General features: G+C 50.8%; 2 protein-coding genes across 7 annotated transcripts in view; one reads left to right on the top strand and one right to left on the bottom strand.

Annotated features, from left to right (window-relative positions):
• Positions 1-10,739, bottom strand: part of ITPR1 (inositol 1,4,5-trisphosphate receptor type 1) — a 163,140-nt gene extending 152,401 nt beyond the window's left edge. The window contains exon 1 of the mRNA XM_058422258.1: positions 10,625-10,739. The gene's annotated coding sequence lies outside the window, so the exon portion shown is untranslated. The remainder of the gene's footprint in view (positions 1-10,624) is intronic.
• A 92-nt stretch (positions 10,740-10,831) lies between these two features.
• Positions 10,832-24,972, top strand: part of SUMF1 (sulfatase modifying factor 1) — a 28,543-nt gene continuing 14,402 nt past the window's right edge. For 2 of the 6 annotated variants that reach the window (XR_005702810.2, XM_040076240.2), the window contains exons 1-3: positions 15,744-15,950; positions 17,374-17,547; positions 19,209-19,283. Coding sequence is in view for 1 of the 6 variants with exons in the window: in XM_040076240.2 (XP_039932174.1) it covers positions 15,744-15,950; positions 17,374-17,547; positions 19,209-19,283 (456 nt within the window). In the remaining 5 variants the exon portion in view is untranslated. Of the gene's footprint in view, positions 10,911-10,989; positions 11,100-11,531; positions 11,683-12,945; positions 13,020-13,525; positions 15,130-15,743; positions 15,951-16,487; positions 16,685-17,373; positions 17,548-19,208; positions 19,284-24,972 lie in introns of those variants that run through there. The other 4 variants (XR_005702811.2, XR_009208237.1, XR_005702813.2 and 1 more) reach the window with 4 other exon arrangements.

The following is a 24,972-nucleotide window of genomic DNA, read 5'->3' as shown; positions in this document are numbered from 1 at the left end:
CCATCAGAGCTCCCTGAAGGATTTCCACATCCTCCCGGTGCCTGGCTCTCACGGGCACAGCACCATCGCGCCGCTCAAAAGGCAATTGTGCTCCATTGACAAACACAGCCATTACCCCACTATTTATTTATTTTAGATACGCCAGTGCCAAGAGCAATCGATGCACACTAGAGGAGGGGACGGCCCTAAATAACATCTGCAGCTGCTCTGTGCATGTTCCCTGCTTTAATGGCACTCTCACAGCCTTGCAAGAGAGGAGCCCTGCATGAAATCCACCCTGCTCCGGCTGAAACACGGCAGCGTTACCCAGGGAGCACTGTCCTTCTCCTCCCCTTAAACACTGCAGGAAAACAAGCTTCCCTCTAGGTAAACTCACTTTAAAAAAAAAAAAAAAAAAAAAAATCAAAGATGAAGTGCTGATAAGCGTGGTATTACCTAGCAAAAATGAAGTCAGGTTTCTCCAAGCAGCTTAACTCAGGTGGCAGCAGTGTCGAGAGCAGCAACCCAAGCTTTAAAAATAATGTTCTTTTCCCTCTAAACTGAAGGTTCTAATTTTAACAGACAGAAGGACTTGCCAGGTTACAAAAGAAACCTGAAGTAAAAGTGGACTGTATGTTGAGAAGTCAACTATATCTGCCCAAAGACATCAAAAATTCCTGAGACACGAACACATTCTGCAGTATTTTTTTTAAGCCCTGAAAGCCTGAAGTTTTATAATTATGTTGGTGACTGCTCCCTCATGTCTGTATCAAAGTTTGTGTCTCAGTATGTTTTATATACAGTTTATCTGCACAGGAAAACAAAATCAAGTTCGTGTTTAAGAAACTGACTAAAATAAATAAGCAAACATAGAAACCTGCTGAATTTCATGTGAATTTCAAGAGACTGACCTACAAGCTTCTCAGCCAGCTCTGCTCTATGGGGCTGGATCTGAACATGCATTTCCTAAATCCAGGCAGAGAATTAAGCCCAGGAAAACCATCTCTCCAGCCCAGGAGTTTCAGGACTTTCCCCTCCTGCTCTGGCGAGCACAAATCTGCACCACACCAGCCCGAGTTTGATTTTCTGACTGAACAGAAAACGACACAGCTCCAGGGGTCAGCTCTGATTATTTCTTACTACGGACTATCCTGGGTGAATCTTCCAAACAAGCTGCTTTCCCTACAGCAAAAAGAGGACTGAACAGAAGCAGTTCTGAGATGCAGAGGAAGGGTTTGTACAAGCCCTTGACCATGGTTTGTCCCCAAACCCAAGGCAAAGCTCTGCAGACCCAAAACCGTTCCCAGCAGCTCTCAGGACTCTGTTGTATTTTAGGGCACGAGCAGAGCATATGCTCAGCCTAATGGCCTTGAATAAACCAGGATAAGCTTAATATAGTCCCTGAAATTCAATCCTTTTTCTCATGAAAACACATTTCACGCCGGCGGTTAAAGCAGGATTAACAGGGAAAACACTGCAAAAATCCAGCTGCCTGCTCAATAGCGAGTACCTCCATGGGACAGCTGCCTTTTCAAACGCTCAGATCGGGAAATGCAACTGCTCTGGAAACATTTCACATTCATTTCTCCCACCACTCATCTCAATCCCGGTGCTAAGCTGGAAAAAACAGGTTTCAAGAGGGAGCTTTCCTTGAAGAGCCGAGTCAAGGCCCCGTCTGAAGTCCTTCCTCACGGGGACTGTTTGTGACAGCAGCCCTGCACCGTCATTCCTCATCCCCAGCCTTTGTGAAAAGGCTTTTTCAAAGAACCCGAAGCCGCTTCCCCGAATTCGTGTCTCACACGTCTGCCTCGTGTGGGATTTTAATTCTTTACCCCGCGACTGCAAATCCCGTTTGTAAAATAAACAAGCCCAAATGTGTCTTATTGCCGACTGTTTGATTCCCAGCAACCGCGATACAAATTACTGCGTCTTTCTAAGATGCTTCTAACGACGTTGGTTTAGAGGAAAAAAAAAAATAAACTAAAAGCTCCTCGCTGTGCCCTGCAGTCCCAGGATTCACTCAGGTCTCTACTGGCAGATTTTCACTCTGGTTTAGTGCTCAATTCAATAAACACTGGCAATTGTACATGTGCTGGTACCAAAACTGGAGCAGCACTTTATCAAAGTCTTTTTCACTATCTCAGTTGTTTAAGAATAGCATCTCAAACTGTACTTAAGTGTTTCAACTTCATTACTGCCGACAGGAAATTCCAGAGTGAAAGTTTAATTCTGTTTCAGTTTTTGACAGAAACAAGACCAGAGTTTAAGGGTAGAGAGACAACAAAGAAGCAAACACAAAGAACTGCTTAATGGCATAGGCAGAATCATCCGGAAATGAACAGATCCGAGAACCCCCAAGAACAGGTAAGCCTGTGTTTGAATTAAATGGAATCAGGTCATTAATACTGGTAAATTAGGCCAAGCGAGTTAACATTTTTTAAATGCAACTAAACCCTGTATTACACAGAAAATCCAGGGTTTAGATAATCTGGTAAATCCAAATTTTACAAGATTACTTGGCTGAAAATTTGGCCCTGTAGACTGATCAAGATTTCATGTGGGTTTTTTTCTGGATAACACCCACAGAGCATTCTGTATTTTCACAGGTGCAGTTAACTTGAAAATCTGAACCCAAACCTGATGTTTCTCTTTCTTCTTTCAGTAAAAAAAAGGAAGGTTTCCTCCCTGAGGACACTAAGATTCCTAAGAATCCCATTAGAACAGCCAAAGAAGGGAGGAAGTGCTTTATTTAAAAGCTCACCCAGTGAATAATCACCGGGCTGGGGCTGAGGACAGAGCTCTGTCATCTGCAAAGCTTCTGACTTAGCAAATCTAAAAGGAGCTCTCTGCACTCGCCAGGGAGAGGCAAATAAAGGGATTTTGGGATGTGGAGCAGGCCATGTCCTGAACACCGGGATCCTCACACACCCGGGCGGGACCCAGCTCAGGGCGCTGGCAGGGTTCAGCGCTGCTCCTTTTTTTGCACATGCAGTTCCATTTCAGAGATTACACCTTAAAAAACAAAACAAAACAAACCCTATCAGTGCAGTACATTTATCTACCACAGGATCTTGTTTTCCCCTTCAGCTGCAACCTTTCACGTCCAGGAGGCGGCTATCTGCCGCTGATGAACCGTTAGATTAAGGAGGAGAAACGCACCCTCTCACACACAGTATTCTTCCTCCCGACGCTTAAAACGCAGCAGATGGGGGTTTTTTTTCCCCCCAATTTCCAGGCTGAGCAGGCAAGATGGAGGCTGGGGAAGAGGGGAAGGAAGGAGCAGCAGAGCAGGGTGACTTTCTCAAGGACACACGGCAGGTCGGAGTCGGAGCCCGGAGCGGAACCCAGGTCTCCCGAACCCCCGTCCACCAGCCCACGCTCCCCTCTGCTCCCAGGAGGGACATCAGTCTCAGTGCACTTCTGATCAAGCACACACTTCCCCTTCCTCTAGAAATAACTAGGAAGAGGAGTGTAAACTCACACAGCGAGACCATGGCAGAGTTAATTACCTGCTGCTCATGCTACTTGCCACTTCACAGATAAAGAGATTTTTTTTTATCGTATCAGTGACAAACTTGCACAGAAGTTACTGTTTCATAGGTGCAGCAACAGCCTAAAAAAACAGATAAAGCAACTCATTTCGGTAACTTTAACCTCAATAAAACCTCGATACAGGAAAGCAAATGTGCACAATGTCCTTTTCTCCTTAGAAAGGGCACCTGCCTTTTTTTTTTTTTTTTAATTATTTGCCCAGTGGAACAAGACAAGCTAGTTACAGAGAATTCAGGTCAAAAGCATGGAAGTTACACTCTGACAGCAATCCCTTACACAGCAGCCACTGACTGAGGTAAGAAACACGACTGACAGGTCCCATTGACAGGCATCTGCAGACAGCTGGAAAAAGAAAATCTATTAGAGACACACTGTCAGGGGAAAAACAGCATTTGTTTTGGTTCCAAATCAAGTACAACCTGACAGCATCTTTTTAATCCCATTAAAAGTAAGGAGCACTTACTGAAGCTGATACTTCCTGAAGTCCATCCTTGCTGGCTCCAGCCCTGCTGGGAGGAGGCAGCCTGGACGTCAGCCTCCGAACGAGGCCCCTGTGAGCACACAATGTTTTCCAGCGTATTTCCATCAGGAGAGAGCTGGAACACGCCAAAAGGACCGGGACGACCAATGTCATGGGGAAAGAGAGCAAGCTCGGTTTATTACACCGCCTGGAGCTCGGCCAAGGAGCAAAGATGGCCAAGGAAGAGGAGGGTACAGAGCAGTGCCAGCGTCACTTTGTGCGGCCAGGATCCACTGAGGGCTCACCACGGCAGGGGCCGGCTCCTGCACCCCACATCAACCCTCCGTGGCGAACACGGCGCTCCCCAAACCCAGCACCGCCGTCTCCTTCGCCTGTCCCTGAGCAGCCTCCACGGCCCCGCAGCTGCTCGCTGCCCCCGTCCCCAGCGCCCAGCACCTTCCCCGGTACCGCACCTCGGCGGGGGCTCCCTCTCCTCCATGGCGGGCCCGCCGTCGGTCTCCAGGGCTGGGCTTGGCAGGTGTCCCCGGCGCGCTGGGGTCCCCTCGGGCAGCGGAGCCGAGGCCGCGTCCCGCTGCGCCGCTCCCGCGGGCTCCGGCGGTGTCCCGAGGCAGGACGCTCCCGCGCTCGCCGCTCGTCCCTCCCGGACACCTCCGCCGGCTCCCGGCTCCCGGGATAAAACCTCGGCGCCCGGGACAACCAGCCCAAGAGGAGGAGCCACGGCCAGCACATGATGAGCACGTGTGGAGAGCCACTGGTGGCCGGGGGACCTACTTTGAGCTCAGAAGCCCTGATGGGCCGGGCTCCTTTACAGATGAAGGCTCCGGTTCCCAGGCTGACTTGTACCTGTTGGCCTCCCAACTGTAATTTTCTAGAAGGCAAAGGTTCAAAATACTGAACCACCCACGAGCGCTTAGCATCTGAATCTACTGAACACTTAAGAGAGGAGCAGCCAAGGATTGCAGGGTTATTTTAATCAGAAGGGTTCAATTAACCCTTCGGATCAAGCAGCATCAGCCGGCTGAGGTCGGTGTCCGCATCTGTGGCCGTGCGTTTCTTCTTGGAGCGGGATGCAGATGGGACAGAGCTGGACTGCAAACAAAGCTTTTTTCCTTCACAACTTCTTGGCAGACTTCTGAATTTCTGGAGAAGCAGACAGGATGGGCCAAGGCACAAAAGAAATGTTTATACAAGTTTCATGCAAAACTGTACTAAACAATTCCATAAAACAAAAAACAAAGTACAGCCTTCGGGAAGCAGCCATTTTTTGGCCTACTATGATCAGAAATCTCTTCCATGAGCATCCTCAGAGATTATCATCTTCTGATCACAGACATCATGCACCGGATGAGGAGAGGATGAGCTGCCTGTGTCCACTGTGACACTGGGTTCAACCAAGCAAGCCTCTTCCCTTAGAGCTCAGCATCACATGGCTCCCAAAGCAGAGGCATTACCTCACATCCCAACCCAGAAACATCTGGCATTTCCATTTCTCAGAGCTATTCCCCTTCCTTTGATCACCTCTGCAGCCAAAGGATCACAGAGTCACAGACTGGTTTGGCTTGAACGGGATCTGAAAGATCCTCTCATTCCACTCCCCTCCACTGTCCCAGCTCGCTCCAGACCCTGCCCAGCCTGGCCTTGGACGCTCCCAGGGAATATTATCAGTGAGACACGAACATTCAGCTTCCTGCAGCACTCTTCACGTCGGCGTTCTGGCACGTGAGGATGCAGTTACATTGCCACAAGCCACAAATCCCCAAATAACACAGACTTCCATGCACATTTCCAAGCCATTTTTCGCTCCAGAGGGTTAACTTGCTCAGATATCAACTGACATCTTACTCTCCTCCAGAGAACGCTGCTAGGAAGTTCTGATCCAAGTTTTGACAAGCTCAACCAAAACCACAAGCACGAAAATGAAACTCCGCTGAGTTCGGAATCCACAGCTGAATGTTGCAGCTTTCCTCACTTGAATTACAGCTCCTGTAGTTTCCATTTCATCTCCATCTTTTGCACAGAACAGAATGCCAGAACGGTTTGGGCTGGAGGGAACCTCGAAGATCATCTCATTGCACCCCCTGCCATGGGCAGGGACACCTTCCATACCCCAGGTTGCTTCAAGCCCTGTCCAACCTGGCCTTGGACACTTCCAGGGACGAAGCAGCCACGGCTCCTCTGAGCAAATTTGATCCCATGAACCACAACTGCCCTGAAGACCTGGAAATGTACCTTCTCAACAGCTACAGCACAAGCAAGAGCCACACAAGGAGCCTCCGGATGCCCCTGCCGATCTAAGACAGTTGCAGCACCCTGGAAAAAGGGATATGCCTCCATCCCCCACCACTGCCTGCCCGTGCCAAGACAGAGAACCAGGCAATAATTGCTGTAGTGCTTTTGTGGTGTCCAGGGGGAGCAGGAATTAGACAGGAATATCGAGCCAGATCAACGCTCGTGCAGTTTTGGCATCCTGCCTCCCGCAGCAGCCTCCAGGAGAGGCTCGGCGCAAGAGCACAGCAATCCCTTGGAACATCCACGGACACAGCCAGCATCCGGCCCTGCAGCACAGGGACACTCTCTCCTGCTCTTCCACTCCGTAAAGAGGCACCTGTCCCCACCCAGGATGAAACTTTTGACTCCCCTTGTGCATTAGCACACACAAACAGCACAAATAAAAAGGCTCCAGGCCACCCAAGCACCTCCAGCTTCTGTTGCTGTCTTAGCAGAAGAAACTAAACTCATACATACAGTATGGACACGCAGTACTGGAGATTTTTAGCAATCAGGATTTACACCACGGTCTCATTGTGACAGAGACGTTACATTTACATAACTTTCCAGCAGCACATGATTTTTCTGCCTCTAAACCCCTTGCTCTCCATAAGCTGCTTTGGCGAGGCCGCCTTCCCTCACACTCACCCACGGGCGAGCCAGCAGCTCGTCTACCAGCTACTACAGAGCCACTACCCTCATCCCACCTCCCACGGGAGCCTCAGATTCCTCCTGGCTTTAAGACAATCCTGCAACTACAACTATCCTGTATTTATGGGGTAATAATGTCTCAAAGGCTCCCAGCACACTCTGCAAGCTGACACATCAAATATTCCAAAGGAGTTTGCCGTGCACTGAAGGAATCACCACAGTCAACAAATCGGCCAGAAGCAAGGAAGAGCCACATCTGCTCAATCTTTGAACACGTCCAGGGATGGGACTGCTTCCCTGGGCAGCCCATTTCTGTGCTCGACTACTCTTCTGAGTGAAGTTATTTTTCCTAATTTTTAACCTGAGCCTCTCCTGGTGCAGCCCAAGGCCATTCCCTCTCCTCCTGTCCCTTGGGAGCAGAGCTCAGCCCCCATCAGGGCGTTGTGCAGAGCCAGAAGTTCCCCCTGAGCCTCCTTTTCTCCAGGCTGAGCCTCCCCAGCTGCTCATGGTGCTCCTGACCCTTTCCCAGCTCCGTTCCCATCTCTGGACACGCCCCAGCCCCTCAATGTTTTTCTCACTCTGAGGGTCCCAGAGCTGCCCCCAAGACTGGAGATGCCCCAGCAGTGCCCAGTACTGGGACAGGCACTGCCCTGCTCCTGATGCCACACCTGTGCTGGGACAGCTCAGGTGGCACAAACGAGCCCAGGTAGCCAAAACCAGCTGCACCTGCTGCAAGAGCTCATCAGAACGAGCAACACCTGCTCTTCTGACGGCTCCAGTTCCAGGGCAGGGACCAGACAAGGGCTCAGGATAGCTGGGATCTGCTCGACAGCACCAAACAAGAAGTTCCACCTCAATGTTGTCCATTTCAGCAATTTACCAGGAGAGACCAGCTCATCTGACCAGAAGCAGCCAAAAGGAGCTTCTGCTTCCACAACAGACTTCCAGAGCACCCCAAAGTGACCAGCCCCTGGGACTGTTCCCTTTTCTGGCACACACACAGTACTGGAGGAGCTGGATCCCCAAAACTCCCCCCAAACCTGCCACCCCTGCAGGTGCCCTGTTCTCGCCACGCTGCCAGGGGCATTCAGAGCTGTCTCTACCAGAGGAGTTATGACAAAAGCAGACCAAGACCTCACACCACACAACAGCAGGACATTGTGGTCTACAAGTCTCCCTCTAAGCTGCAACAGCCTCACCTGTGAGCTGCCAGGACATGAGATTATTTCTTCACTTTAACTCGATTCCTGCATTTTCTAGACTATGCCGCACCAAAACAGGTTTGTTGAGGGAAAGTCAGAGGATTGATGGTGCTATGGGATAAGCTCACGTTACAGAACCCCTGAGGTGGGAAAAGACTTCCAGGACCATCGAGTCCAAAGTGCCCAATCCTCACCTCGGCCCCAGCACAGAGCACTGAGTGCCACATCCAAGTGTTCCTTGGACAGCTCCAGGGATGGGCACTCCAAACCTCCCTGGGAAGCCGCTTCCAATGCCTGACAGCCCTTTCAGTGAAGAATTCCTCCCGAAATTACACTTCTCACTTATAACCAGAGATCACAACTGTCCCTTACACCACCTGGGACTTATCAGCCCCAGCACAGCTTTGATCATCCACACCTGCAGCTCCACCAACCATCATCAAAGAAATAAACCAAATGTCCCTCTCCTGCGCTCTCCACCACAGCCTCTTCCACCCTCAAACGATGGTGCTGAGGATTAGCACATGTCATAAAAACCATTTCCCCGAGCTAAGCTCCACCCCATGATTGCAAAGGCAAGCCAAAGTTACTCCTGTTTGTTTACTTCCTAATTTGTGAAACCCTGTAAGAAACTATTTGCAGGGCTTAATCAACACTGCAAAACAAGCAGATGGGGGGGAAAAAAACCCCTCATCTAAGCAAACACTTTAATCTTTGGGAAATAAGACATTTTAACAAGAAAAACCCTTGTTATTGACAAACAAGAAGCAGTTTAAAGAAAACATCAGACATAATCAGCTCAGCATCAGCTTGTTTTGAAACACACTGGAACTGTGGTTTTATTTTCACAGTGATTCCTTTTTTTTTGGTTCAGGCACACTGAGCACTATAGCTTCTCACCGGCTCAAGCTGCTGTGTCTCACAGCGGTCAGTTTCCACGTTTGTTTCACCAAGCGTCCCGTTAACCCTGAATTTCTGGCCGTATCAACGCCACCGGCTTTCTCCACTCACTGAACACCCAAAGCTCTGCTCCAGCCACAACACCCCGCAATGCTGTTATTGCTACGGGCGCTCACACCAGCAAAACCACCGGGCATTTACATCACAGAATACTGGCTGTGCGAGGAAATTGGTGTAAATTAAAGTACAGGAGAGAAACCAACGAGAAATCCAGCGCCTGGCAGCCCATTAACTCGGCCACAGAGGAAGCCTTGAGTGGAAAGGAAGGGATATTGGCCTCACATGGCATCCCGCACTCACACAGCTGAGCCCTGCAAGGAAAACAGCTCCACCACGGCCTGGGCTGCGAGTCAGCCAATCCTCCGGCTCAACAGGTCTGCAAGTCCTGGGAGAGCAGGCCAATCTCTGAGCCCGGGAAAAGAACCTCGAAGGCAAATAACTAAACACGCTCTAAGAAATAAAACACACGCACAGGTACCGACCCTCGCTAATAAATAAAACCAGTGGCTCCCACACACGCTGCTCCCCGCAGGACTCGCAGCCACTAAATCTTCATCAGGCAAAGATCTGGATTGTATTAGCCACGTTCTCCCTTCCTGATTTGTGAGCAGCAGGACCGCAGCCCAATCCATCTGCGGCCGGGCAGGCTCAGAACCGTCGCACGGCAATAAATCCAACTCAAACCTTTTCACCTGCTGGAGTCTTTTTAGACAAACTGCTGGGAGCCGGAGCGAACCCACCTGGGGCAGGGAGGGGAAAGGCTGAGCCAGCCCCAGCTGGTCCCGCTGCACGGAGCATTCTCCCTGCGGGGAAAAGCTCCCGGAGCCCCGCACAGCAACAGGCACGGGGAGCCCGTGCACAGCCCGGGGAGCCTCGGGGCAGCGCCCGGCACGGAGACGCGAACAGCCCGGGGTTATGGCACATCCCACGGACGCGCATGGGGAATGCACATGTGCCCCCACCCCTTCCCCCGCCCAAGTCCAGTTATTGTAGTCCAGGAAACAGCCAAATATTTGGTTTGTCAGGCCAGTCGCCGGGACCCTCCGAAACATCCACCCACAGCTGCCCGCTTTCTGACCATTTAAGAGGAAGATCGCACATAGCCAAGTCCCCATCGGCGCTCACCAGTGTTTACATAACGCGAAACATCGCTCGCGGCTGAGCCCCGAGCACGGGGGCAAAAACACGGGGAAAGTTGGCGCGGACGCGCAGCTGCACCGCCGAGCCCGCGGTGGTCCGGGGGACCGGAGCCCGCTCCGGCAGCGCTGCGGGACCCGCCGGGAGGGCGGAGGGGTCTCTGCCCGGTCCTGCGAGGGCTGCGGCGGCCGGGCATCCCCGCCGAGCACGGGAACGCATCTCTGCACAGCGGCGGGCTGCGTTCCCCGGTATCCCCGCCTAGCAACGTGCCGCATCCCCGGGCATCCCCGCCCAGCACCAGGCTGCATCCCTCGGGCTGCGGGACGGGGCTGCCCCGGCGGCCGCTCACCGCCTCCCTCCCTGCCCAGCCGTGCCCGCTCTCTCCCGGCCGTACCTGGCTGCGGAGGCGGCGGGGCGGGCTACGGACGGCTCGGCAGCCCCATTCCGGCGGCGCTCCCCGTCCCGCTCCCGGAGGCTGCGCCCGCCGCCGCCTCAACTGCGCGTCCACATGGTCACTGCGCTCGGCACCCGCCGCCGCCTGTTAAATAATCCAGGAAGCATGCTGGGTAACCGAGTCCTGCCCCCGCCGAGCCGCCGGGGGGCGGCGTCCCGCAGGACTACAGCTCCCAGCGTGCCCCACGCTCCGGGAGGGGGCAGCGGAGACCCTCCGGGTCCGTGCGGTCAGTGATGGATGGGGATGGGGATGGGGATGGACCCCCGGGTCCGTGCGGTCAGGGATGGGGATGGATGTCCCAGTGCGTTCGGTCAGTGATGGCGATGGGGATGGGGATGGACCCCCAGGTCCGTGCGGTCGGTGATGGGGATGGATGTCCCAGTGCGTTCGTTCGGTGATGGGGATGGATGTCCCGGTACGTTCAGTCAGTGATGGGGATGGGGATGGACCCCCAGGTCCGTGCGGTCGGTGATGGGGATGGATGTCCCGGTGCGTTCGGTCAGTGATGGCGATGGGGATGGGGATGGACCCCCAGGTCCGTGCGGTCGGTGATGGGGATGGATGTCCCGGTGCATTGGGTCAGTGATGAGGATGGACCGCTCGGTCCGTGTGGTCAGTGATGGGGGTGAACCCCCCCGGCTGGGGATGCGGATGTGTTTTAGCTCAGCACAGAACCCTGGATCGGGCGGGGGGCGAGCGTGCGGGGGTACCGGGCACAGAGGCTGCGGGGAAAGCAGCCAGGGAGGGTAAACACGGAGTAAACACTGAACAAACCAGGTGTCAGGGCGACTCGGGGAGCGCGGAATAGCGGGGAGGTGGCGGCTGAGGTGAGCACCTGCCCGCACAGGTGCTGTCATCTGTGTTCTGCAGGAAGCGACTCCAAACTCTGGGAACAGCGAGCGTCACTGGGGCTCCTCTTCACTAAAATAACAGCACGGGGTCATCACTAACGAGACATCGCAACTTCACCCAGAATGACCAGCAGCGAATAAAAATCAGTAATGTTTCATTTATTTATTGTATTATGCAATTATTTGCCCTTAAATATTAGCCCAGGTTATTTCCCAGAGTTACACCCTGATTTTCCTGCCCTCTGTGGCTGGCTGGCAGCACCCAGAGCACAGGGGTGGGTGCAATGTTTGCCTGTAGAACAACTGTATCGTTTTAATTGGGATTTAAGTGAAGGACACATTTCCCTGCACTCACTCTCACCCACACCCACCTGCTGCCCTGGGTAACAGGTAGGAATGGAGCCCGGCTCCTTGCTTGTTTCCCTCTCTACAGCGGCGGAATAACGCTGATGAAGGGAAACAAACCCAGATTAGCCACTTTGAAATCAACATGACCTCCCCCTGCGCTGCCTCTTCGTTAAAAATACCTCCAGAGGAGCTGCAGTTGTGGCTCTGGAGCAAGGATATGCAGGAGCTGAAGCCCGTGACTCAGGAACTGAAGCGAAGGTCAGAGAACAGGGTTTTATGGGTTTCCTACATGGCTGCAGTACTACAAGCCATTACTCATCAGGAATTTGGCAGAGTGGTGGTGCCTAATATCATTAGATAATCCTAATGAATTCTTGTGTAATCAAATCTAATCTCTGGATGGGTTCAGCAGGCGGAGGCTGTGAGTGGCTGCAGTGACACAGGCAGAGACACAAGGGCTGTCACCAGAGCCAGGGACAGAGCTCTGCCTGCTGAGCACCTTGAGCAGCTCTGCGAACAGCCTGCCTTGGAATAGCTCCAGCACTGAGGGACAAATCCGAGCAGCAGCTCGGGGGGAGAACACGGCAACAGGCTGCTCAGGGAGGGAATGGAGCCTGCCCTCTGGAGACATTCCTCTCCCAGATACCAAAGGCCACATTTTTGCTTATGGACTACCTTTGATTCTGGTCTTGGTCAGTTCTGCAAAGGCTGAGAGGAGCTCACAGAAGCCCAGAATGATTTGAGTTGTTCCAAGCTCCATCCAGCCTGGCCTTGGACACTTCCAGGAACGGGGCAGCCACAGCTGCTCCCTCTGGACAACCTGTGCCAGGGCCTCCCCACCCTCACAGGGAACAATTTCTTCCTAATAACCGATCTAAACCTATTCTCTGTCAGTTGGAATCCATTCCCCCTTGTCCTGTCATTCCATGCTCTTGCTACTGATGGCCCCTCACCAATTTTTGGGCCTTCAGCCAAAAAATACTGACCAAGTTCTCTGAAGGACTTGCTAAATTTGAAGAGGTGCTGGCAAAGATAATCATGAAAGTTTCCATTTGTTTTTAGGAGCTTGCTCTGGGATGCCGCTGCAGACACAGCGAGTTCATGGGGTTCCTATAATCTTACAGCATTGGAAAGAGGTAAAATTGTAGGGCAGCGTGGGGGTGGAAAAGGTCACCTTGGGAAGGACCAGAGCTATTCCCTTAAAGGGATTTTCCCTGACAATGGGAACTACAGGAGGCAGCCCTGAGATGGGAACGGAGTCCCATTCACTCAGTAGCAAATGAGGGCTGGGCTTGGAGCCCACACACCCCCAGAGGGCTGAGGGAATGAACTCAAGAATTCAGAGAGGAAATGGTGAAAAAACACTACTTGGTAGGTATCACTTCAGCCCTGGGAGCGGGACTATGAATGTTTGGCTCAATTTCACATGTGGTTTCAGTCACAGGAAAACAACTTGTGAGGGATTTTTATTTTTTGCTATTGGAGTACTTTGTTCTTTTTCTCCTTTTCGAACCTTATTCTGCTCTGCTCTGCTCCTACTTTAATTTTAGCAACTGTGGAAATTCAGCGTTGATGAAAGATGTTAAAACGAAGTTTGAAGTCTTTTATTTGCTTTTTATTTCCACTGCCTTGTTTTATGCAGACAAATTTGCAACAAACCATTGGCTTCCCTGGGCTGTTTTGGAAACATTGCACCTCCAGCCTGCGGGGTGGCTTTGCACAGGTTTTGTCTCTGCTCTTGGCTCAGCTGCAGCTCAACAGCCCTGGAAGAAAAACGAGAGCAGAAGATATTCCAGGACTCTGAGGATCAATCTGTGTCCTCCTGCTCATGATGGCTGGTCTTCACAATGGGGAAGATGATCCCAGAAGTTCCCTGTCCTTTGGGAGATCCATGCCAGCACTCAGGGATGAAAAGCACTCCTGATAAATGCTAGAACACCTCAGGCTCTCAGTGAAGTGCTGGAAAAATCTCTCATTCCCATCACATTTTAATAACAGCAAGATCAGAAGTGTGGGGACTCAATGTGAGGGAAGAGAGAAACTAAAGCCTGCATGGCTGAGCACAAAATGATCCACACCAGCAAAAGTTCTCCCAAGTCCTCAGGATCTCAGACTGGAAGTTTGATCAGAAGCAAACTGTAATTATTTCATCTGTTCTCCGGGGAGAGCAAGGAATATGAACCCTCCTGATGGAACTACACAAATGATGCACGCAGGAATTCCAGGAAAACCAGCCCTGAGAACGAGTGGGCAGGATACACTAGAGAGCTGTCCCAGCTCATTGGAGATCAGCTGATTTTCCGGAATTCCATCACCACTCAGCCAGAGTCCCTGGGCTTTAGTAAGGGGAGGTTATCCTGGCAGACACTTCTCAGCTCTACAAGTCTGTAGAATTTGGATGCCTACATTTTGCTCTCGCTTCAGTGAATTGTGTTGGGAAAAAATTAGCAGGAGAAAATAATTTGGATTTAGATCTCACTTTCATAGACATGCATTCCTTAACAAAGGGCAAAGATTGTCGTGTCAACACAAAAGATATATTTCCATTTTCTGACCCCAAAACAGCAAGGGTTTGTTGTATAATTAAGTTTGCACTCATTTGTTTTCCTGCACCCTGAATCTTTTCTGGAGCACGTCACAGGGCAAAAGGGACTAATGATGGATAATTGGAATTCATCCCTGCGAGTGCCATTCTACACACACTGAAACTTCACAGAGCAAACACATCCGAGTGCAGCTCCTTTCAGCACTCACACACACCAAACAATAAAAACCCTCCTTCACTCTGGCCATGCTTCTCTTTGCTGTAAGTATAAGCAAAAATTATATTGAGGATTTTGAATTAATATCCCGCAGGATGAGTGAAGATTTATTTTGGCGTGTAGGATGATGCAGAAGATCCGTTCTGTTGACAGTTCTGAACAGAAGCCCCCACAAAGAAAGTAAAGATTTTGCAGAATCTTCAACAACTACAGTGAACTGCGGGGAGGATGAAGAACGCAGGAATTGTGAGTTTCCTGATGGAGAGGGGGAACCAAAGCACCCTTCCTGGAAAGAGCCTGGAACCACGCTCTTGACGCCCCTTATGGGAGATCCGTGTGGATATTTGATGTATTTATATGGACGGGTGAGATTCCCGTGGGTATTTGAGATAATTATGTGGATTGCTCCGTTCCCCTCTATGGACCAGAGAGGCCTCATCAGAGCACTGCTCCAGAGCCTTCATCATCTGCACAGGCTCTGCAGGTAACGGGGACAGAGAGGACAGGAGGGGACAGGGATGGACAGGAGACGGGCACAGGGAGGGACAGGAGATGGACACGAGGGGACAGGGAGGACAGGCGGCGACAGGGAGGGACACGAGGGGACAGGGAGGACAGGAGGCGACAGGGAGGGACAGAAGGTGACAGGGAGGAACAGGAGAGCACAGGGCATGGACACGAGGGGACAGGGGATGGACAGGAGAGCACAGGGATGGACAGGAGAGCACAGGGCATGGACAAGAGGGCACAAGGAGGGACAGGAGGTGACAGGGACGGACACGAGGCCACACGAGGGCACAGGGAGGGACAGGAGGTGACAGGGATGGACACGAGGGCACAGGGAGGGACAGGAGGTGACAGGAATGGACAGGAGGTGACAGGGATGGACACGAGGGGACAGGGAAGGACAGGAGGTGACAGGGATGGACACGAGGGCACAGGGAGGGACAGGAGGTGACAGGGATGGACAGGCGGTGACAGGAATGGACAGGAGGTGACAGGGACGGACACGAGGGCACAGCCCGGCCCCGCCCCTCGCGCTCCCCTCAGACACGCCCAGTCACGTGACCGCGCGCGGCACGTGGCCCCGCCGCCAAGATGGCCGCGCCCACTGGGCTGTGCCGCTGCCTCCTCTCGCTGCTGCTGGGAGTGGGAATAACGGCGGCCGCCGGGACCTCCGGCACCCCCGGCACCGGGGACTGCGGCTGCAGCGCCGGCCGGGCCGCCGGGGACGCGCGGGAGGCGGCGGCGCGGCGCTACTCGGCGGCAGCGGCGGGCAGCGGGCTGAGCGCCGGGCGCGGGCCGGTGAGCGGCAAGGCCAGGCCAGGCGGGGACCCAGCGCCCTGAGGGGCCGGGCCGGGCCGTGGGGCGGCCCCGGTGGAGCAGGGCGTCCTTCGGGATAACGGAGCAGCCGGGGAACTGCTGTGGAGAAGCTTAAATTTAATAATAGGCGGGTGGGCCGAACCCTTGAGAAACTGGGCCTGGGCTCAGATGCTGCTTCTGGCCCCATCTCGCTCTTGCCTCGCAGGAATTACAGGAAAACACGAGCGGCTCCCATTCCAGTGTCTCTGTTGTGATGCTGGGAAGCTGCATCAGCTGGGAAAACCTTGTGTCCAGCAGGCAGTGAGGGAACTCGCTGAGAGAAAGATGAACAGCAGCAGCTGTGACTCTGCTCTTGCAGGCTGCCCTCCACGAATTGGAGAATGTGAAAAATCCCTGTTGTGCTTGGGATCTGTGTCACCGATGGATGTTTTGTGTGACAAACCTGAGCAGTTCACTGTGGGTCTGGAGGATGAAAGAATCCTCTGTCTCTTTATGCAGCTGGCAGCTCCAGCAGTAGGTGATGAAAGCTAATTACTGCCGGTTTAAGTCATGCTCACAACATAACTTAATGATGCTCAGCTAGAAAATGCCTTTACTAGCAGAGAAGTGAGAGGAGAATTGGCCTCTGCATCACCCACAAACAGGTTTATTTATTTCCAGCATGGTTTTAGAAATGGGAGAGAGCAAGAGTTAATTTTGCATATGGCTTTAGACTGGTGAGCTCTGGGCCTGGCTTGGAAACCTCTTCAGGGGATTGTTTCAGCTACTGAGGGTTGGAGGGAGGAAGTGGTGCAACTTTGCACCACGCTGTCATTTCCTAAGTCCTAAAAAATGTGAGCAAATTTATCCTGAAGCCTTTTTATGGAGTCAGTTTCAGGCTATCTTTAAGAGCTCAGATTCCTCTCAGTGGAGAGAGTTCCGAGGGTGCAGCCAGCTCCAGGTGTGGGTAGTGTGAAGGAGATGATGTTTGTAGCATTTTTTATGGGCCAGTTGCAAGTTGTGTGAATTTTAGGTGTTGCTGGGAGAGACCCAAGCAGGAGAGGTCTGGAGTGGAGGAGAAACACTGAAATGGGATGAGCGAGGTGATGCCAAATACTCACTCCAGCTGCCCTGAAGAAGCAGGAGAGGTGCTGTGACCTCATTTACTGCTCCTTTGCTACCCTGGCTGTGGTGTAACTGCAGAAGTCACAGCACAGTGGAACACAGGAAACAGAACGTGTCTCTCCTCATGAAAAAGCTGCAAGTGGGGATTTGTTCCCAATTTCAGTTCTGTTTGCAGTTTCCCCGAACGAGCTGGCCAAAATGCTGTCTCAAAAACAAAGACGAGGTGCAGGAGGGGTAAAACCAGCGTGGGGCTCCTCAGTCCCTCATTTCCCCAACCTTTTGGGTGGTGTTTGCCGTGCAGATGGTGGCGATTCCGGCAGGGGTGTTCACCATGGGCACCCACGAACCCGAAATCCAGCAGGACGGAGAGGGGCCTGCCCGGAGAGTCCACATTGGCAGCTTCTACATGGACCAGTACGAGGTCAGCAACCAGGAGTTCGAGAGATTTGTGAATTCCACGGGCTACATCACTGAGGTGAGGCACCAGGCGGCACAGGCTCCTCTCAGCCTGAGAAAATCCCAGCTGAACACCCTGGCTGTTGTTTTTGGAGGGTGTCACGATGCTCCTTTGGGATTTGCATACTCCACTATTTCAGATGGAAGTAGTGGGGGGGAGGAATTGTGTGGCCTTTGCTGTCCAGGGCTGAAAGGGCAGTCAGGTGTTTGCTGCTGTGTTTAATAATTGTCACCTGCACTCGTGTCTACCCTGCAGCCTGGGTGATGCCAGCAGCTCTCAGCTGGGGTTTTTGGGGTGGTTTGTTTGGGTTTATTTGAAATTTGGCTCCTAAAGCTCTTTGTGCTAGTACCAGGTTAGATTTTCCTTATTTTAGTGAAACCTGGAGATGGGATTTAACAAACTGAGATGGCCAAGGACTCTGCAGGCTGGCTCAGCACAGCCCTTTGCTGGTGACAGAGAGCCCTGTGCCTAAGGAGCAGACAATAGCAGTGATAACTGTGCATGTTCCTGGGAACAATGGACTGGGAATGTGTTAAGGCTCTTCCCAGAAAGGAGCCGCCTGTGCCTGAAGCTCAGCTCCCTCCTGACAGGTGACTGCTCCCACACAGCCCTGACAGCCCTTTTAGGCAAATGAAAGCCTCGGTAAGAGCAGGTCTCAAAGGAGGCACTTTGCTGAATTCACTGATGAACTGGTTCTCATTTGGAAGGCAGGATCCTCTGGTTGGATGAAGAGCTTCTTTTGTCTACTATTTCTGTTTCTTAGCTCCATAATTATGAAGGAAAAAAGGCAGTTTTAACTATTTTGAGTTGGAACAAAGCTCACTTGTTGCAAACAGCTGCTGGGATGAGCAGGTGTGTGGTGGGGGTTAATGTGGAATCACAGAACATCCTCAGCAGGAAGGGACCACAAGGACCATCGTGTCCAAGCCCTGGCTCTGCACAGACACCCCAGCAATCCCACCCTGTGCCTGGGAGTGATGTTCAAATGTTCCTGGAGCTCTGGCAGGTAGAGCTGCATCATGTGGGGTCTATTTCAGCCTCCATGGCTCAGCTGGTGCAGTTGAGAGCTCCACTTACGCCTCTTCCCTTTTTTTTCCTCTTGGTGTAATGTACTGTGGTTGATGGAAATTATTTGTATCTTTTATTCTTTTGGATTTATATAATGCTAGGTACAATGTGAGTTACTTTCAACTCTTCATTGTTGTAGCAGCACTTTAAAACGTGGAAATAGTGATGATGGAGCAGTGACAAGACTCAAGTCTTTTATTGTGATTCCCAAATGAAAAATAAGAGGAATGAAACCTGCCCATTCATGTTAGATTGATGACTGTAGCATTTGAAAGCAGTTGGGACAATCAGAACTGCATTTTTAATTAAGAAAAGTAAAAACATGTGCAGAAGCTCAGTGAGCTGCCTAGTGGCTGCTGAACAAAAACAACATCCTGAGGGAAAAAATCCCTTATTTTCTGCTCCCAAACAGCGTCTTTGAAAGAGAACTCAAATTCACGATTAGAATTTGGTCAAAGGTTGGACTTGATGGTCTTGGAGGTCTTTTCCCACCTTAACGATTCTCTGAGTTTTCTTATCCGTGATAAAGCAAAGCTGTAAAAGTTGGGTGTGGTTCTGAGAATAGCCTCCCTTTGATGACATAATGGTCGAATCTCTTCTTCTTTCCACAGGCAGAGAAATTTGGTGACTCCTTTGTGTTTGAGGGGATGCTGAGTGAAGCAGTGAAGGCTGACATCCACCAAGCAGTGAGTAGCACAGCCGGGGGAAACTCCCTGAGCAATCCCTGGGCTCTGCCAGCAATCACAGCAGGGAAAGCTAAACTCTGTGATGACCCCGAAGCCAGGTGCAAAAAGGGGATTATGGGGAGGTGTTTGCCCTGAAATCACGGGTGAAGTGGGGAGGATTTGCAGTTTGTTCTCTGTCCTTTTCCTTTAGGAAACAATTAAAAACATCTATTCCTGATTGGCAAAGGTTGGTATCACCCCCTTGTTGTCTTTTTGTGCCTCCTACCTGAGAAGTTCAGGCTGAGTCTGTGAGATTCCCTGTGTCGTGAACGGCTGGAGTTTGCGATGTTTCCTCCTCTACAGAAGATCCTGTGTTCATTTGCTGCTTTCCCAGCTCCCCTCATCCCCCCGGGCACCACAGTGATCCTGGGAGGGGCAGTGCTGACTACTCTGGAGCTGATCCAGATTTCCTCTTGAGTGAAAGTGAATACTGGGTTAAAAAGAAAGAAAGTTCTGTAGTAAATCTTCTCTGGCCTCCCTTTCCTCTTTTTCTGTTGTGAATGTGTTGCTGAGCCTTCCTCAGGCTTCATTTCCCTCCTTAACAGGTCAGGTCCCCTTTGCAGCTCTTGGCAGATAAGCAGATTGTGTCCTGTCATCCCCTGGATGAGTTGATCTGCTCTGAGCACAGGTTTGGACAAAATCACCTCCTGAAGTCCCCTCCCATCAGAATTCTCCTCAGCTCTGATGGAGCACAGCTTGAATTTTGTTTTTGAGGGGCAGCCTGAGAGCTGGGAGGTTTCAGGAAGCCCTGGGTGAGCGTGTGCTGTGAGGGACTGGCAAAGAACGTGGGATTTGGGTTCCTCCTGCCAGGGAAGGAAAATTACAAGTGCAGTTTGTAATCTTTGAATTCAGGACTAACGTTGGTGCGCTGTGAGAGATAAGGCTAAATTGCAGTTCCCACCACCAGCATAACTGATGCTAGATCCATCCATGGATTTGTTCTGCCTCCATAAAAAATAATAAAAAAATACAAATTAAAAAATAAATGAATGGCTGATCCTGTCTTCCTAACAGTCAGTATTGCAGAAATTCCTTTTCCTGTGTAGTTCTGTGATGCAGAAATTCCTAAATCAGGTTCTCTGTTTTAAAATAAACAAAAAAACAAAGCCCAAGAATGCTGCTGTAAGCTCAGCCTTGGCAATTTTGTAAACACAGAGTGCTGGGAGCCGCTTTCCTGAGTGTGTCAGCCAAATTTCCAAGTGCTGGCTGCACTGCTCACAGGACAAGTGCTATGCCAGAGGCCTGGGATGTGCCCCAAACTGGTCTTTTTTGGCTGCTGCTTTATGAAGGTTTTCTGGAGTTGTTAAAAGTAAACTTGCTGTTAAAAGGCACCTTCTTCAGTCATAACTATCAGCTGAAAAGCAGAAGTCAGATATAAATATTGGTGTGTTACTGGCACTGAAAATCCTTCCCACCAACCAGTGGGAGGAAGGATTGTGGTTTTCCTTTGCCTCAGTGGCTCAGGAATGTTTTGTCAAGGATTTTCTCCAGGTGAAGCACAGGGATGTGAAATGCAAATGTGAATATAGGGGTAGAGCCACAGGAATGTAAATTTTTTTAAGCAGTATTTCACATGCAGTGAAATAACTGGGGAAAGGTGCAAGTGGAGGTACCAAGCTAAATAACTGTGTGTGCCTCTTGGGGCTTTTGCTCTGTTTGGCCACTTTGTCTTCTCCAGTTCCTAAAGCAGATTTATCAGAGCCTCAAAGCCATTGGCTGAGGGCAGAGCTGGGTCTGGTGGCTGTGCAGGAGTGACCCAGCTGAGCACGTAGGGTGATTGTTGGAGCTCTGGGTGTGCCTTTCCTGCAGCTGAGGTGGGCTCCCAGATAGGCACTGACAGGAATGTGGGCTGGCCTCAGCCTCTGGAAGGGAAGCAGTAAAAAGGGGTGTAGCAGCCAAGGATGGAATCGTTGCAGATTTCTGGGAACTCAAGTTTTAGTTTTGGCCTCCAAGTTTGTGATGGTCACGTGGCAGAGAGGGAGGATTTAGTGCTGTGCCAGATGAGGGTGTTACTGATGGAGCTGGGGAGGGCTCCTTCAGATGGAAAAGGATTTTGTAGGGCAAGGGTAGAAGGCTCTTTGAAGCTGAAATTATTTGTGTGGGCTTAAAAAATTATGAGAGCTTCACATCTTAAGTTCTTCACATGCAGTCTGGAGAAGAGAAGGCTCTGGGGAGAGCTTGGAGCTCCTTCCAGGGCCTAAAGGGGCTCCAGAAGAGATGGAGGAGGACTTTGGAAAGGGCCTGGAGGGACAGGACACAGGGAATGGCTTCCCAGTGCCATAGGGCAGGGATGGATGGGAGATTGGGATGGAATTCCCTGGGAAGGTGGGCAGGCCCTGGCACAGGGTGCCCAGAGCAGCTGTGGCTGCCCCTGGATCCCTGGCAGTGCCCAAGGCCAGGTTGGACATTGGGGACAGTGGGAGGTGTCCCTGCCATGGCAGGGGGTGGGATTGTGTGGGATTTAAGGTCCGTCCCAACCATTCTGTAATTCCATTTTATTCTGAGGGGGTTTGAGAGCTCTTGCCAAAATCCCTGCAGGATTTTCCTTGCTGTGCATGGAAAAGGGACCCAGGATGGCACAACAGGAGTGCAGCCTCGGTCTTTGCTCACTGGAGAGCAGTGGGGACGTTGTTATTCTTGGCTCGTGGAAGGCAGAAAAAATTTAATTTTTGCTTCAAGGCCAGATAAATTCTGCACTGAAGAGCCTGAGAGCATACAAATGTTCGTGCTGCCTTTGTCTGTGAGGGTATGGAATTTTGGGTCTGGAATGCAATGGAATTGGCTCGCTGGCAGCTCAGGCAAACACTGAGTTCTGGCCAATCCGGAGCTATGGGGTGCTGCTCTCATCCCTGTTTGTATGGAAATCTCTGCAGTGGCCTGGAGCTGTGCAATCTGCCTGTTTCATAACAACCCCAAACTGAAAGGTTCTGCATTTCAGCTGCACATCTCGAAGTGCTGCCGAGAGGAGCCCTGGGTGCGGGGAGGACAGCAGTGCCAGTGTGGGCAGGGTGAGCTGTTCCTAGCAGCCCCCAGCGCCTCAGCTACTCCCTGCAAGGAGCTGGAAGGTGGAGCTGTTGAACTGCTCATCTGGGGGTTTTTGTGCTCTACTCCCACTGCTGGGATAAAGGAGGATGTGCGGGAATTCTCCCTGGGAATTGCCAGGAATATCAGCCCGTGTTTGTCAGAGCTGCAGCGCTGAAGCGGGGCGGGGTTTGTGCCTCAGGCTGGGGATCAATCCGTGCACATCTCGTTTCCTTACAGCTCGTGGGCACTTGGTTATTGGGAGAAATGACCACTTGGAGTGCAGATTTAGGTGTTGGCTGGAAATGAGGCTTCCAGAGGTGTCTGCCTTCACCAGGAGTATCGGTTCCTCAAGAGAAGCTTCTTCTGATTCCAAAACTTGCACTTAATGAATCTGACTGGATTTTAGCATCACGTATTTGTGGTTATTTTTCTTGGAGGATTGACAGGGCTGTGAAGTTTTACACTGAACTGAAGTTCAATGACCTTTCCTTATGCAAAGAAAAGGTCTCTTCATAGAAGTGCTTGTTTCCTATCAAGTCTGAAATATTTTTTTGTAGGTGATGACTTACAAAGTAAAATTAAATGTATTTTAAAGCTGCTGCCTTTCCTTGGTGTGCTGTTTCAAACTGCTGTAAAATAGTGGGGTTTAAGGCAGATAATACCAATATTCAATATTAAACAAACCCTCTTGTTGCTTCCATTTCTGAGCTCATGAGGGAGGCCATTAACTTTAGAACGTAAGCGTGAGACAGATTCTTCTGTAATTAGAGCTTTGGGGGAGCTGGGACTTTTAATTGGTAGAAGAAATAGCACGGGAATTGCAGGAGCTGGGAAAATCAGATATTCACAGAATGCCAGGCTGGCTGGGCTTGGCAGGGATCTCTGGAGATGCAGGTGTGGGTTACCTGCTGGACAAGTACTCTGCTAACTGTGAGCTGGGGTTTGTGTGTGCCAGAACTTCCCAGTCCTGTCTCAGTTCTTGTCCATAATTACAGCAGCTTTGTTCTCTGCAGGGACAATGAAGTGGATCCATTGCACAGTAATTATTTTTATTTCTTAAACTTCTCGCCCTACTAAAAATGCTCCATTTTCCCTCTCCCTTTTTCTTCAGTACTTCATTAATCAGCGCTCAAGTTTAGGATCTGGCTTAGAGGAGGAAAAACTGTCAGAGATTTATGTGTATCTGCCTTTAATGGATAAAATAAAACCTCATCCAAGAATGATGTTCTTTACTGAATAACAAATTTTTTTCTCACGTCCTACCAATGCTTGCAAGATCCTTTTGCATATTAAAGATGTACAGAGCTTAACGCCATCTGATTCAAACAAGTGGTAACCTATTAAGTCAGCTTCTGAACTGGAGTGTTTTGTTAAGAACCCACCACTTAATAAATGATTCTTGAAGTGGTTTCCAGACTTGGGCTACTGTTCACTCAAAATCCCTTTTCACGCTGTTAATTCTGAAGTTCTCACTCTGCAGTCACTTGTGTTTTTCCCCAGCTGTTTGTCCTGACCCGGTGTAAGGCTTTGCTGCATTAAAGTAGCATTAGAATGCTGTAGCACAAAAAGAGATGATGTTTGGTGCCCTGTGTGTGGACAGCAGCATGAATTTGTCATCATCCTGTGGGCCTGACTTAAGGTTCAAATCTGCAGCTTTGTGATTTCAGGGGAGTTACTACTTGATGGATATGCTGGAGTCTGCACCAAGATGAGCTGCTCTGTTGAATTTCTTTTTGGTCATTTTTCAAATACATAAATCTGATTTGAATATGAGATTTGCTCCTCAAGTGGGGGCTGTTGTTCTTGAACGTGGCCTGTGTCATGTTAGAGCAAGACCAATAAGTGTTTTTATGGCTGTGGGCTGGGTGGCTTTGGGCTGGTTTTTAGGAGTATTCCCCTGCTGCAGTAGCAGCAACAGGGCAATGCTGGCAATGAAACTCACTTGGTGATGTTCCCCACTCTGATTTTTTATTTTTTTTTCTACATAGATTTATGAAGGAATTTTCCTCAAGGTAATTGTGAAGTAGTTGAAAAATCTTGACACTGTGAGGTAATGGAGCAATTAAAGTTAGGCTGTCCCAGCCTACTTGGAAAGGAAAATGGAATACTGAGGAGGAGAGTTTTCTTCAGGCTGTTAGTGGGAGTTCAGGCTTCAGCCCTCCAAATTGCTCCACCCCAGTGTAAAACTCGTGGGTCAGAATGAGTTGTTTGAGCTCTTCCCTGTGTTATCGCACTGGGCTCTCTTTTCACAGTGCTCTGAGTCTGTAAGAAGCAGAACAGTGACCTGTTAAGGTTTAATCCTGGAGGGGAGAGCTGGATAATCCCCGTTTCCAGCTGGATCTGACCAAAACAAGCCTTTGTGCTTTGCTCTGGGAGGTGTTTCCCCATGCTCCGGGGTGTAAGGGATGCAGGGCAGGCGTCGGTAACCTGGGACAGGTGACATCCTGCAAGAATTAACCAAAGGAAGGGGATTGTGCTCTGATTCAACAGCATCTGCTGCTATTTTGACTGCAGGAATCCGTTGCCAGTGCACGGAACATGTTTCGGAGGGAAGCAGAACGTGAAGCGTTATGAAAGTAACTAAGCTCTTTATTGGCAGGGGAGGACTTGGCTGTATTAACTGTGA

The sequence above is a fragment of the Hirundo rustica genome, chromosome 12 (genome assembly GCF_015227805.2).
Source record: "Hirundo rustica isolate bHirRus1 chromosome 12, bHirRus1.pri.v3, whole genome shotgun sequence".
Classification (NCBI taxonomy): Eukaryota; Metazoa; Chordata; class Aves; order Passeriformes; family Hirundinidae; genus Hirundo; species Hirundo rustica.
Note: the sequence above shows the minus strand (reverse complement) of the source record. Positions and strands in the feature narration are given on the sequence as shown.